Source organism: Bos javanicus, chromosome 6, assembly GCF_032452875.1.
Source record: "Bos javanicus breed banteng chromosome 6, ARS-OSU_banteng_1.0, whole genome shotgun sequence".
Classification (NCBI taxonomy): Eukaryota; Metazoa; Chordata; class Mammalia; order Artiodactyla; family Bovidae; genus Bos; species Bos javanicus.
Window position 1 is genome coordinate 103,916,101 of NC_083873.1, and position 13,575 is coordinate 103,929,675.

General features: G+C 46.9%; 1 protein-coding gene and 1 non-coding gene across 4 annotated transcripts in view; both read left to right on the forward strand.

Annotated features, from left to right (window-relative positions):
- The window catches only part of EVC2 (EvC ciliary complex subunit 2), a 173,203-nt gene that overhangs the window by 108,350 nt on the left and 51,278 nt on the right, over nucleotides 1-13,575 (forward strand). For all 3 annotated transcript variants that reach the window (XM_061420782.1, XM_061420780.1, XM_061420781.1), the window contains exons 14-15: nucleotides 3,073-3,527; nucleotides 8,062-8,266. In XM_061420782.1, the coding sequence (XP_061276766.1) occupies nucleotides 3,073-3,527; nucleotides 8,062-8,266 (660 nt within the window). The remainder of the gene's footprint in view (nucleotides 1-3,072; nucleotides 3,528-8,061; nucleotides 8,267-13,575) is intronic.
- LOC133250173 (U6 spliceosomal RNA) lies at nucleotides 868-969 on the forward strand. The gene has a single exon (XR_009737277.1). It is a non-coding gene; the product is annotated as a U6 spliceosomal RNA (small nuclear RNA).

Genomic DNA, 13,575 nt, shown 5'->3' on the forward strand with positions numbered 1-13,575 from the left:
AAATCTCTTTCTAAAAACGTCCACCTATCTAGAGTCCTGTCCCACCAGGGTCCCTGGAGCACAGAGCGTTTCACTCACCCTGAACTCCCTCAGGGGTGTTGAAGGTCACCAGCCATAGCAGAATGGGCTTCAGTCTCCGTGGAGGCAGGTGGCAAGTGCCTTTGTTGTTCAGTTGGCAGTGTTCTTGGTAAGTGCCAGTTTGTAGTTGACACACGTCTTAAGCAGCTCATTGACTCCTCACAGCTACTCTATGAGGTAGATCCTATTATTATCCTCTTTTTATAGTTTAGGCACTGGACACACAGAGAGGGCTAGACATGCATTTGGGGTAACTCAGCTTGTAAGTGGAAGAGCCAGGATTGGAACCCAGGTGGTCTGCCTCTTGAGTTTTAACCTACTCAATAAATACGTGTTCAACAAAAGTCAAACAAATGAAATTTTCACTACATTTTCAGTTATTTCCTTAAGAGTAATTTTCTTTTCGGCAGGGGGGACACTTATCAGCTTTATTAACTTACTTAAAAGCCATGAAACCTCAAACAAAAGAGGCAATGCTTAAAGTTCAGCTGGATGAAGCAAATTAAGCCTTTTCCTTTGCCTGGATCCTCACCATAAATCTTGCCTTTGAATTATCAAATTTGCCACCCCTTGCCTTGGGAATATTGTGATTAATAGAGACAGAGGCAGATTTTGTCTAGTCCAGGAGGTGAGAGCAAGAAAGAAAAAATACTGTGAGTGAAGAAGGTGGGAAAAAGATGCCCTGGATCCTTCTTTGAAACACATAAAAGATGATCACATTTTACTAAAGTTCAATCAAGTTACCTGCTCTTCTCCTTTGGGGGGGATGTGTTAAGAAGATAGAGTCTTGTGTTTGCTTTGGCAGCACATACACTAAAATTGGAATAATACAGAGAAGATTAGCATGGCCCCTGCATAAAGATGACATGCAAATTCGTTCCATATATTTTTATACTGATTCACATTGTTGTACAGCAGAAACTAACACAGCACTATGGAGAACAGTGTGGAGATTCCTTAAAAAACTGGAAATAGAACTGCCATATGACCCAGCAATCCCACTGCTGGGCATGCACACCGAGGAAACCAGAATTGAAAGAGACACGTGTACCCCAGTGTTCATCGCAGCACTGTTTGTAATAGCAACCTAGATGTCCATCAGCAGATGAATGGATAAGAAAGCGGTGGTACATATACACAATGGAGTATTACTCAGCCATTAAAAAGAATACATTTGAATCAGTTCTAATGAGGTGGATGAAACTGGAGCCTATTATACAGAGTGAAGTAAGCCAGAAAGAAAAACACCAATACAGTATACTCATGCATATATATGGAATTTAGAAAGATGGTAACCACAACCCTGTATGAGAGATAGCAAAAGAGACATAGATGTATAGAACAGTCTTTTGGACTCTATGGTGGGGGGGGGAGGATGATTTGGGAGAATGGCATTAAAACATGTATAATATCATATAAGAAATGAATCGCCAGTCCAGGTTCCATGCAGGATACAGGAAGCTTGGGCATGGTGCACTGGGATGACCCAGAGGGATGGTATGGGGAGGGAGCTGGGAAGGGGGTTCAGGATGGGGAACACATGTACACCTGTGGCGGATGCATGTTGATGTATAGCAAAACCAATACAATGTTGTAAAGTAAAAAAATATGTATAAATTAATTAATTAAAAAAAAGAAAAAAATTAGCCATTAATACTGAACACCACATACAATGAGAATCACTGGTGTATGTAATCTGCCACATTTCTAAAGCATGCAGTCACTCCTATTAATGTAAATTGAAGCCGGCTATACTGGTCTTGGGCTTCCCAGGTGGTGCAGTGGTGAAGAACCCACCTGCCAGTGCAGGAGACGCAAGAGACCTGGGCTCGATTCCTGGTTCGGGAAGATTCCCCTGGAGGAAGAAATGGCAACCCCCTCCAGTATACTTGCCTGCAGAATCCCATGGACAGAGCAGCCTGGCAGGCTACAGTCTATAGGCTCACAAAGAGTTGGACATGACTGAAGCGACTTCATGGGGTCGCAAAGAGTCGGACACTACTGAGCAACTGAACTGAACTGAACTGAAGCGACTTCACGCACACGTGCACACACACTGCCCTTACCAAAGTTAATGTACTCATAAGGAAATCTTGAGAACTTTAGTGAAGTCACCTCTCCACAGCTCCTGGTGCTAATCCCAGAGGTCAAAGAATTGTTTTGATTGAGAAAAACACAAACATAACCGAAGGCAAGGGAAAAAAAAAATAATCTTAATAGAAACGTCCTCTCTTGTCGTTTAAGGCTTGACTGCGGGGAGAAATCAATAGTCCTTCCAACTCTGAACACACTCTTGAAGTATTTCTCTCCTGTTGGCCTATTTGCAGAAAAATTTCGTTGGTTTTCCTTTTATTTCTTCTAGTATTTACAATAATTTTAAATTTTTAATTGAGGATAATTGCTTTACAAACTTGTGTTGGTTTTTGCTGTACAACAAAGTGATTTAGCCATAAATGTGTATATATATATATATATATATATACATACCTTATATATATATACATGCATACCTTTTATATACATATACATACATACCATATATATATATATATAAGCCATGTGTATATATATATATATATATATGCCTCCTTCCCCACACCCCAGCCTGACTCTCTAGGTCATCCTTGAGGGCCAGGCTGGGCTTGCTGTGCTACACAGCAGGTTCCCACTAGCTATCTGTTTTACACATGGTGGTGTATATATGTCAGTGTTACACTCTCAACTTAGTTGGTTTTCGAAGAGCAAAGCATTCATTCAAAGTAACCATTCAGTAGTTCCTTTCTCCTCTGCTGCTGTCATACTTTGGCTTTCTCCATCGGTCTTTAAGAACATCAGTTCCTTTTTTTAAAGAATAATTTGCCAAATGTGCGATAGTTGGGGAAAGGGCTGTTGATATTCTGCGCCTCCTGCAACTATTCCCCAAAGTGTTTTCTTGAGGGCTGTACCTGCCAAGCCCTGCCCCCTGCTAATTGTCTGCTCTGGAATTGCTGGCAGCACAAGGAACAGCGGAGGGAGCAGCTATCCATCGCTGAAGCCTCTGGGGCTGCTGAGGATGCTGGCCAGTACCTGGGCCAGTGGCGGGGCCTGATGGCTGAGCACAGCGCCGCCCTGGAGGAGCTGCAGGAGCGCCTGGACCAGGCTGCCCTGGACGAGCTCAGGGCCCTGACCCTCTCGCTGTCCGAGAAAGCCACGGAGGAGCTGCGGCGCCTGCAGAACTTAGGAATGACCCAGGAGCTACTCAAGCGTGGGGTGCCTTGGCTCTTCCTGCAGCAGATCCTGGAGGAGCACAGCAGGGACCTGGCAGCCAGGGCCGAGAGGCTGGAGGGCGAGGAGAGGGACCGGGGCCAGGAGGGCGTCCAGAGCGTGAGGCAGAGACTGAAGGATGATGCGCTGGAGGCCTCCACGGAGGAGCAGGCGGAGCTGAGACACTGGGAGCACTTGATCTTCACGTGAGTCTTAATCCCTGTGTGTTGCCCTCTCCTCCTCTGTTCCTATTGGTGGGGGATGGATTCCACCTGCTGGTTATGGGCATAGCCAGACACATGACACCTGATCCTGAGTCTGAGATTTGATGTGGCCCAAAGGTGGGGCTTTGGCCACCTGATGCAAAGAACTGACTCATTTGAAAAGTCCCTGATGCTGGGAAAGATTGAGGGCAGGAGGAGAATGGGACAACAGAGGATGAGATGGTTGGATGGCATCACTGACTCAATGGACATGAGTTTGAGTAAACTCCAGGACACAGAGGCCTGGCATGCTGCAGTCCATGGAGTCACAAAGAGTCAGACATGACAGCAACTGAATTAAACTAAAATAAAGGGGGCCTTCGGTTGTGTGATACATGCCAGCAAAGCTTTGGCAGCTGTTTGGGGGTGGTACATCAGATTGGAAACTGGAGGAGCCTCAAACACCACCTGCATGGGGCAACAGAAAGGAATGAAATGTGGGCTGTGTATAACAAAAATCTGGGTTTAAATCCCAGTACCACCACCAGTTGTCTGAGTGTAGACAAGTTACTTAACCTCTCTGAGCCTCATCTTTCTTGTCTGTGGAATGGGATGACAATGCTCAGTCATTTATGGTGTTTTGAGTAGCACATGATGCTACTGGGTTGTTAGAAAGTGAAGAAAGCATTTTATAAGAAGTCGGGAGGTAAAATTTCTAGTTCTGATTCCATGACTCAGTGATACCCTCAAGGATTCAGCCCTCAACACCTTTCTGCTCTGCTATACTTATTGTGCTGCCTTGGTCCTTGGGCTCATCCCTTGATGGTTTCATGATGGCTGCTGCAGCTCCAGGCGGCACACACATCATCTCTTTCAAACATCTGCAGCATTGATCTTCCCTATCCTATTGGGCAGGACTACATCATAAGTCCATGCCAAACTGTTCACCTGCTAGGAGGCTGAAAAGGCCATGATTGTCTTAGACTAGAGGGCAGCACTTCTTCTTTAGGCTTCGAGGGCTACATGGTTTCTGTAGCAGCTATTCAACTCTGGCCGCAGCGTGAAAGCAGCTACAGACAACCCGTAAATGAACATCACTGTGTTCCAATAGAACTTTATTGACAAAAACAAACAGTGGGCCAGATTTGGTCCATAAGCCACAGATTGCCAATTCCTGCCTTAGACCACTCAGGATTCCCTCCCTTGGGCTACTAGGGGTGTTTATATCTCCAACATTGTTGGAGGATAACCCCTGTAAACAAAAGCTGAGCTGACAAGGGACAAGGAAGTGACTCTAGATTAGACCATTAGATCACCATCTAGTAAAATGCCAACTCCCAGCATTGACGAGGGGTTGCGTGAACGAGTATGTCAGTCTTTTAACACAACCTTTGATCCGAAATAAGTGGATGGTAAGAGGTACCTGCCATCATCACCACCATCATTCCTATGCAGGAAGAACTCAGATTATCAGGAGGAGAACAGACACACAGGTAGATGATTGTGATGAGCAAAGCAGGAGCAATTAACCAGGTGATCATGTGGAGGATCAGGATCTTTACCACGATAGGAAGGAGGTACATTTTAGGTGCTAGCCTCTGAGCTGGTACTGGGAGCTAGAGATGAGGGGACCCTACCCACTGGTGCTGTGCTGAGAGGAGGCAGGACTGGGTGGTGAGCAGCTTGGTGGGTCCTTGTCTGGGTGTGAAATGGGAAGACCAGTCTCACTGCACAAAGAAACAAAATCAAAAGCCCCACCAACAGCAGCACAGTGGAGAGAAACAATAACCCCACCTCCCTAGTCTACTTATTTAGAGTAATAGAAACTGTTTACCTATAAGGGCATAGTTGTGGGCATTTGGCTATAACTTAGTGCTACTTCCTTAAACCAATGGACCCACCAATCAATATTCCATTTCTCTTTGAACAAAGCAACCCAGAAAACCCTATTCAAGCGAATAAACAAAACCAAAGCCCTTTGACCATTCTTTCTTCAGTGTGACCATTCCACAGTTTAACTTGGATCTTAGCCACAATTTCAATTCTGAATCTACAGCTCTTTTGATTAGAAATGGTTATATTGACATAGGACATCCTAGGTGGCTTAGTGGTAAAGAATCCACTTGGCAATACAGGAGACGCAGGATACATGGGTTCAATTCCTGGATCAGGAAGATCCTCTGGAGGAGGAAATGGCAATGCACTCCAGTATTCTTGCCTGGAGAATTCCATTGACAGAGAAGCCTGGTGGGCTAGAGTCAATAGGGGTCGCAAAGAGTTGGACACAACTTAGCAACTGAGCACATACACACTTATTGACATAGGATCATAGAGAGGGTATTGGGGGTTGGGGGGGCGGGTAGGGGAAGGAGTCCCTCCCAGTATATCTGCTCAGTCTGTCTGTCCACCTCCTCTCTTGAGCCCCATGCTGCTTGCTTGACATCTGTGGTCTTCTCCACCTGCATCAAAGCCTGGGCTCTCCTTGAACCCTTTCAGGGACACCAGATAGCAGAGCGTCGTTCTGCAATGCCCATCCTTCCTTGGTGGCAGTAACATCCATGGAGCAGGGTCCTCCCGGACTCTGTGATGCAGTGTCTCTGCCTTAAGTGCTCTTCCCTGGGGACTGACCCTCCGCCCAGCAAGGAGAGGCCCCAGGTGTTGTGGAGAGGGAGGTTATCTTGGTGTGGCTGAAGTGACCTCTCCCTTCTTTCTCATCTCTCTTTTTTTCATGATTCTGTCCTTGTTTAGCTCACAGTCTTTGTTAGTTTTTGTTGACTTGAACAAACAAGATGCTGTCTTCTCTAAGCCCATACAAATCAGACCCTTAAATGCCACTTCTTATTTGCACAAGCTGTTCTCAGCAGTAATTATTCAGTTCAATCTGCATTTGACCAAAGTCTCTTTGCTCCATCCAACCTGTTTGAGCTGGCTTTTTAAAGTCTGTGGATTGGACTTGACATTCTCATTACCGGATGGTCACCTTCTTCACCTTCATTTGGTTCCATTTTGCTGGAATATTACTAAAGCTGCCGCTGATAAAACAGGAAAAGAGAAATCTTACTTTTCTATCAGAAAACCTCTATGATTTTCCCTAGGGTTAAGGAGGGTCAACTAACAGTATACACGATGTGAGTCTGCTTATATACTTTGCTTATTTAAGACTCTAAGAGGTTGCAGCCTTTATTTCTGAGGCATTAAGTAGAAATGACGTTGCACAATAGTTTGGAAACATGTTTTTATAAGTTTCCTGATTTCAAGTGGGATGGAGTTGCTGTACACCTGGTCTGAGGAAGTGAGAATTCATCAAGATGCATATTTTACCAAAGTCTTTAAGACCTTGTTTCTAAACTCCTGCCTGTATGTTAAACTCCTGCAGGGCAGGAGACCTGTATGATCCTGGTGCCTATCTAGCTGAGCATCAAGACCAGACCACCCAGCACACGTGTGCATGTCCAGTTGTATCCAACACTTATAGACTTATAGTATTCTTATAGACTGTAGCCCCCCTGGCTCCTCTGCCCATGCAGTTCTCCAGACAAGCATAACTGGAGTGGGCTGCCATTTCTTTCTCCAGGGAATCTTCCCAACCCAGAGATCAAACCCTCATCTCTTGCATCTCCTGCATTGGCAGGCATACTCTTTACTGCTAGGCACCACCTGGGAAGTCCCTAGACCACCCAGGGAAGAATAAAGACTCAGATTCATTTCAGAGTTACTTTCACCTTAGAGGCCACATAAGCAGCAAATATGTAGGGCAAGGATTTCCATGAAGGAAGGTACAAAGGAGCAGCTGTGGTTTCCTTATGTGCTTCAGAAAAATTGATGGGTCCCATGGAACCCTGTGGGCTTGAGGCCTTCAGACTGTTTCTGGTTGGGGGCCCACATCAGCTCTGATAGTCTTATTCTGTTCCCAGGAGAGAACTTTCTAGCTGAGCCGAAATTGCACACCCCTCCATGGAAATTTGGGCCTGATAGACCTGGCCCTGGCCTCCCACAGCAATGTCCTGCAGGTATTTCCAAATTTTAAAGCATCCGCAAAGTGTATTTTCTGCAGCCAGTGCTGATCAGACATTGCCAGAATAATCAAACAGATGATACGATTTCATATCTAACGCAATATGGTGGCTCAGTGCTAAAGAATCAGTCTGCTAATGCAGGAAACACGGGGTCAATTCCTGGGTGGGGAAGATCCCCTGAAGAAAGAAATGACAACTCACTCCAATATTCTTGATTGGAGAATCCCTTGGACAGAGGAGCCTGGAGGGCTACAGTCCATGGGGGTCACAGAGAGATACAACTGAGCAACTGAGCGCACACACACACACACACACACACACACACACACCAGCATGACACACATTAGGTGCTGAAGAAACCCATGTGGAATGAATGCCTGATCCAGGAGATGGCGGGCGTTTCCGGACATGGATTTGACTAATGGAATCTGAGCTTTGAATTTCCACTTCCCCATCCCCAGCACAACCCACCCTGTCTTCTTTTTTTTTGCAAGAACAGACCACTCTTCTTGCTTTTCCAGGAAGCTCTGCTCTTCTGCCTTCTCCCTGTCCGAAGAGGAGCTGCTTGGGATGAGGCAGGAAGTTCACGGCTGCTTCGCTCAGATGGACAGGAGCTTGGCCCTCCCCAAAATCCGGGCCCGAGTCCTGCTGCAACAATTCCAGACAGCTTGGCGAGAAGCAGAGTTCCTCAAACTGGACCAGGCCATGGCTGCCCCTGAGCTGCAGGTAGGATGGGTGTCTCGGGGCCTCATGCTGGCAGAGGCAGGGCCTCCTCCAGCTGCTGAGGCTGTAGAATCCGGCTCCAGTGCCGCCCTCAGCCCTCGCCATGTTAGCATCGGGCATTCCCGGAACTGCCTTAAGTTCTGTAGTGGACACCCTGGTACCTGGCTTTGCACTGTCCACCAGCAGTTATGAGTCTCCACCACTCATGGTTCACAGGTCCACCCCTCTCCTGGGCGTTGATTGCCCTTGGTGGTGGGAGCCACCTGGCCTGAGAGGTGACTCTCCCTCCTGCCCCTCCCATAGCCACAGCCAGTGACCCACGCAGGAGGCTTGTGTAAGTGGTATGAAGAAGATGCTCATTTCAGCTCAGGTGGAAAAGGGCATCTCTGATCCCAGGGCTTGGAGGGTGATTTACAGATGCCTGTGCGGGCTAAGTCATTTCAGTTGTGTCTGACTCTTTGCAACCCCATGGACTGTAGCCCACCAGGTTCCTCTGTCCATGGGATTCTCCAGGCAAGAATACTGGAATGGGCTGCCATGCCCTCCTCCAGGGGTCTTCCTGACCCAGGGATCAAACCCGAGTCTTCTGCATTGGCAGGTGTGTTCTTTATCACTAATGCCACTGGGAAAGCCCTGACACGCCTATAGTGAGCACCTGTTGCATGCCATCGAGAGGCAACTCTTGGGTGCTGGGTTTACTCCGGAGCCCCCCATGGGCCAGTCAAGGCCAGAGCCCCCACCTTACCTAGCCCTTTCCTCCTCCTGTCCTGGTTCCCACACCTCCTGTGGCTTGCTCTGAACTCCTTTCTCAGGAAACAGCGTTCACCCCAGTCCCTGCTGTCTCTGGCTCTGCCTCCGGGGAACCTGACCTCTACAAGGCCTTTGAACTTGCTGTTTCCTCTGCCAGGAACATCACAGGGCCAACTCTTTGCTGTTTCTTCACATCTCAGTTCAGATGTCATCTACACAGAGGTCCTCCCTGAGCACTATCCAAAGTCAGCACCTCCGCAAGCATCCTTCAGAATGCTGTGTTCTTGCTTCTTCGTAGAATTGATTTGGAATGTCCTGGTTGCTCAATGTACTCATGGTCTGTGCACCAGCCCCCACCAACAAGCTCCCTGTTTGTAGTTCCCATTCACCACTCCATCCCAGCATCTAGAATGTGCTTGGTGCTTAGTAGGTGTACAGTGAGTGTTATTGACTGAACCAACCAACCAGCAGATGTGGGCAGAATGTGGGGGACTTCCCTTGAGGTGATATCACATTGATGTTGAAAGCATTTCACATCACTTACACTTCTGTCAACTCAGCTGTGGCTAACAGCAGGGCCGGGAGTAGGTGTTCTGTCCTCATGTTACAGATGAGAAAACTGACCGAGAGGAAAAGTGAATTAATTGACTGAGGTAGGACAGAGTAGAAGGACTGGTCTTGGAGCTGGTGCTTTCTGACTTTAAACCCAGTGCTTCTCCTTGAGGAGGAAAAAAAAAAATTCAGCCACATCCTTTCTGAATAAAATCAGTGAACAGCACCAACTTGGAAGATTTTATATCGTTTCACATTAAAAAAAAAAAAAAAGGGCTTCCTGGGTGGCGCTAGTGGTGAAGAATCGCCTGCTGATGCAGCAGACATAAACGACTCGGGTTCAGTCCCTGGGTCAGGAAGATCCCCTGGAGAAGGAAATGGCAACCCATTCCAGTATTCTTGCCTAGAAAATTCCACAGACAGAGGGGGCTGGCGGGCTACAGTCCATGGGGTCGCAAAGAGTTGGACATGACGACTTAGTATGCACATTAAAAAAAAATAGTGAGTTGAGAATTCCCTGGCAGTCCAGTGGTTAGAACTCTATGCTTCCACTGCAGGGACCCTGGGTTCCATTCCTGGTTGGGGAACTAAGATCCCAGAGGCTCTGCAGCACAGCCTAAATAGATAAATACATGAAAATAGTTTTTCAAAAACGTTATGATTTTATTTTGAAGTGTTTTTTTTTTTTCTATTTCTCTTATTAGACTGTTGCAAGATATATAAAATGGTGATACTTACAGAGTTAGGAACAGGTTATACCCAAAAATGTGTAAAAAGTTTTGGAAGAGTGAGTTAAAAATATATATATATATCCATGTAACTGAACTGAAGTGTGTTTCCCCTGCTTTTGAGCTGGACCAAGGACTGAAGGGCTGATACCAGCAGGAATTAACTGTCTGACTGTAAGCTGTTCAAAGTTCTGGATTTTGAAAGTGAATTGGCCTTGTGTCCCAGAGGGGCAGAGCATCTGCCCTGGGCCTAAGGTTGGACCCTGGAAACCCTATAGAGATGCACGGGCAGAGGTGAGGGATGGAGCCTGCGGTTGGCTGAGCCTGGGTATCTTCACCAGCAGCACCATGAGAAGAGCATCATGGTGAGCAGACCTGGGAGGGCACCCCCAGGAGCCACTCCATTGCCAGGCCCTCCTCTCCTGCCAGCCTGGGGGTGTGGACAAGTTATCCTGCAGGCAAGCGAGCTGGGAGCTCGGACCTAAAAGGTTTTTTATTCTTATTTCATCTTATTTATTTTAGCCTTCTTTTTCTTATCCATCATTTTTTCATCTATAAAATGAATATAAGGAAGATCACTGTGGGAACTGTTCAGTCCCAAAGTTGTGTCTGACTCTTTGTGGCCCCATGCACTGCAGTGCACCAGGCTTCCCTGTCCTTCACCATCTCCTGGAGTGTGTTCAAATTCATGTCCATCGGGTCAGTGATGCCATCCAGCCATCTCATCCTCTGTCATCCCCTTCTCTTCCTGCCTTCAGTCTTTCCCAGCATCAGGGTCTTTTCAAATGAGTCAGTTCTTCGCATCAGGTGGCCAAAGTATTGGAGTTTCTGCTTCAACATCAGTCCTTCCAATGAACACTCAGGACTGATCTCCTTTAAGATGGACTGGTTGGATCTCCTTGCTGTCCAAGGGACCCTCAAGAGTCTTCTCCAACACCACAGTTCAAAAGCATCAGTTCTTTGGTGCTTAGCTTTCTTTACAGTCCAACTCTCACATCTATATATGACCACTGGAAAAACCATAGCCTTGACTAGATGGACCTTTGTTGGCAAAGTAATGTCTTTGCTTTTTAATATGCTATCTAGGTTGGTCATTGGAGAAGGCAATGGCACCCCACTCCAGTACTCTTGCCTGGAAAATCCCATGGACGGAGGAGCCTGGTGGGCTGCAGTCCATGGGGTCGCACAGAGTCGGACATGACTGAGCGACTTCACTTTCACTTTTCACTTTCATGCATCGGAGAAGGAAATGGCAACCCACTCCAGTGTTCTTGCCTGGAGAATCCCAGGGACGGGGGAGCCTGCTGGGCTGCTGTCTATGGGGTTGCACAGAGTCGGACATGACTGAAGTGACTTAGCAGCAGCAGCAGGTTGGTCATAATAACTTTCCTTCCAAGGAGTAAGCGTCTTTTAACTTCATGGCTGCAATCACCATCTGCAGTGATTTTGGAGCCCAGAAAAATAAAGTCAGCCATTGTTTCCACTGTTTCCCCATCTATTTGCCATGAAATTATGGGACTGGATGTCATGATCTTCATTTTCTGAATGTTGAGCTTTACGCCAACCTTTTCACTTTCCTCTTTCACTTTCATCAAGAGGCTCTTTAGTTCTTCTTCACTTTCTGCCATAAGGGTGGTGTCATCTGCATACCTGAGGTTATTGATATTTCTCCCGGCAATCTTGATTCCAGCTTGTGCTTCTTCCAGCCCAGTGTTTCTCATGATGTACTCTGCATATAAGTTAAATAAGCAGGGTGACAATATACAGCCTTAAAGTACTCCTTTTCCTATATGGAACCAGTCTGTTGTTCCATGTCCAGTTCTAACTGTTGCTTCCTGATCTGCATACTGGTTTCTCAAGAGGCAGGTCAGGTGCTCTGGTATTCCCATCTCTTTCAGAATTTTCCACAGTTAATCAACACAGTCAAAGGCTTTGGCATAGTCAATAAAGCAGAAGTAGATGTTTTTCTGGAACTCTCTTGCTTTTTCCATGATCCAGCGGATGTTGGCAACTTGATCTCTGGTTCCTCTGCCTTTTCTAAAACCAGCTTGAACATCAGGAAGTTCACGGTTCACATATTGCTGAAGCCTGGCTTGGAGACTTTTAAGCATTACTTTACTAGCGTGTGAGATGAGTACAATTGTGCGGTAGTTTGAGCAATCTTTAGCATTGCCTTTCTTTGGGATTGGAATGAAAACTGACCTTTTCCAGTCCTGTGGCCACTGCTGAATTTTCCAAATTTTCTGGCATATTGAGTGCAGCACTTTCACAACATCATCTTTCAGAATTTGACATAGCTTGACTGGAATTCCATCACCTCCACTAGCTTTGTTCATAGTGATGCTTCCTAAGGCCCACTTGACTTCACATTCCTGGATGTCTGGCTCTAGATGAGTGATCACACCAGTATCTGAGGCTCTCGTAAACTCTTACAGACATGTAAGTCAGATTGCTCCCTCCTCTTTCCTTCAAGCCTTTCCTTGGCACTTTCTGCTAGGATACAAGTTCTACTGTGGTCTCAAGGTCTCTACTGTGGTTTCCACCTAATCTGACCCTTGATGAGCCATGTGCTGGTAAACTGACTCTGGATGGAAGTTCATTGTTCCTGATTTGTAGCATTTTCCCATTTCCCTCATGTCAGTACCCATTCTACGGTCAACCGACTTGACATCACAGCACGTGGGCGCTGAGAGAAGTGTACATGAACAAACCCTCCGCCCCACTCTGGCTTCACCCCATCCCAGTGCCAATCCTCGCTCTAGGTTTCAGGATCTTACCCTCCAGGCCAGCTCTGTTCCTCAGAGGCCCTGACTCACAATTTCCTTCTTTTGTGTGGTCTCACCTCCTTTAGAACAGGAGATAAAAACTAGTTCACTCATGGAGTTAGTGAGCCCAGCCTGAGTGCTTAAAGACATTGGGCTCAGGGGTCTGGAGGCTCAGTGTCGAGTTCTCAGGGCTCCTGTGATGTGGCTGAGGCCACTGATTCTTTTCTCCTGGCCTCAGTCTCCTCCTCTGTCCAATGGGGCATCTGAACTCAGTGAATTATCCTTTAGGTGCTTGCCTCCTCTGAGTGGGCTAGGGCAAGCCCTGAGGACATGCTGGTCCCCTCTAGTATTATCACCATGGTCATGAGAGTCAGGGCGGAGACTGGTGGGCAGGCCTGAGTCCAGGTCGAGAGCAGGCTCTGGGAGCTCATGGCAATGAAAGAGAGGAGCAAGGGTGGGCATGTGAGCCAGGGAGCGCAAAGCACCAGCCCTCGCGGGAGTGACCACTGACCACATG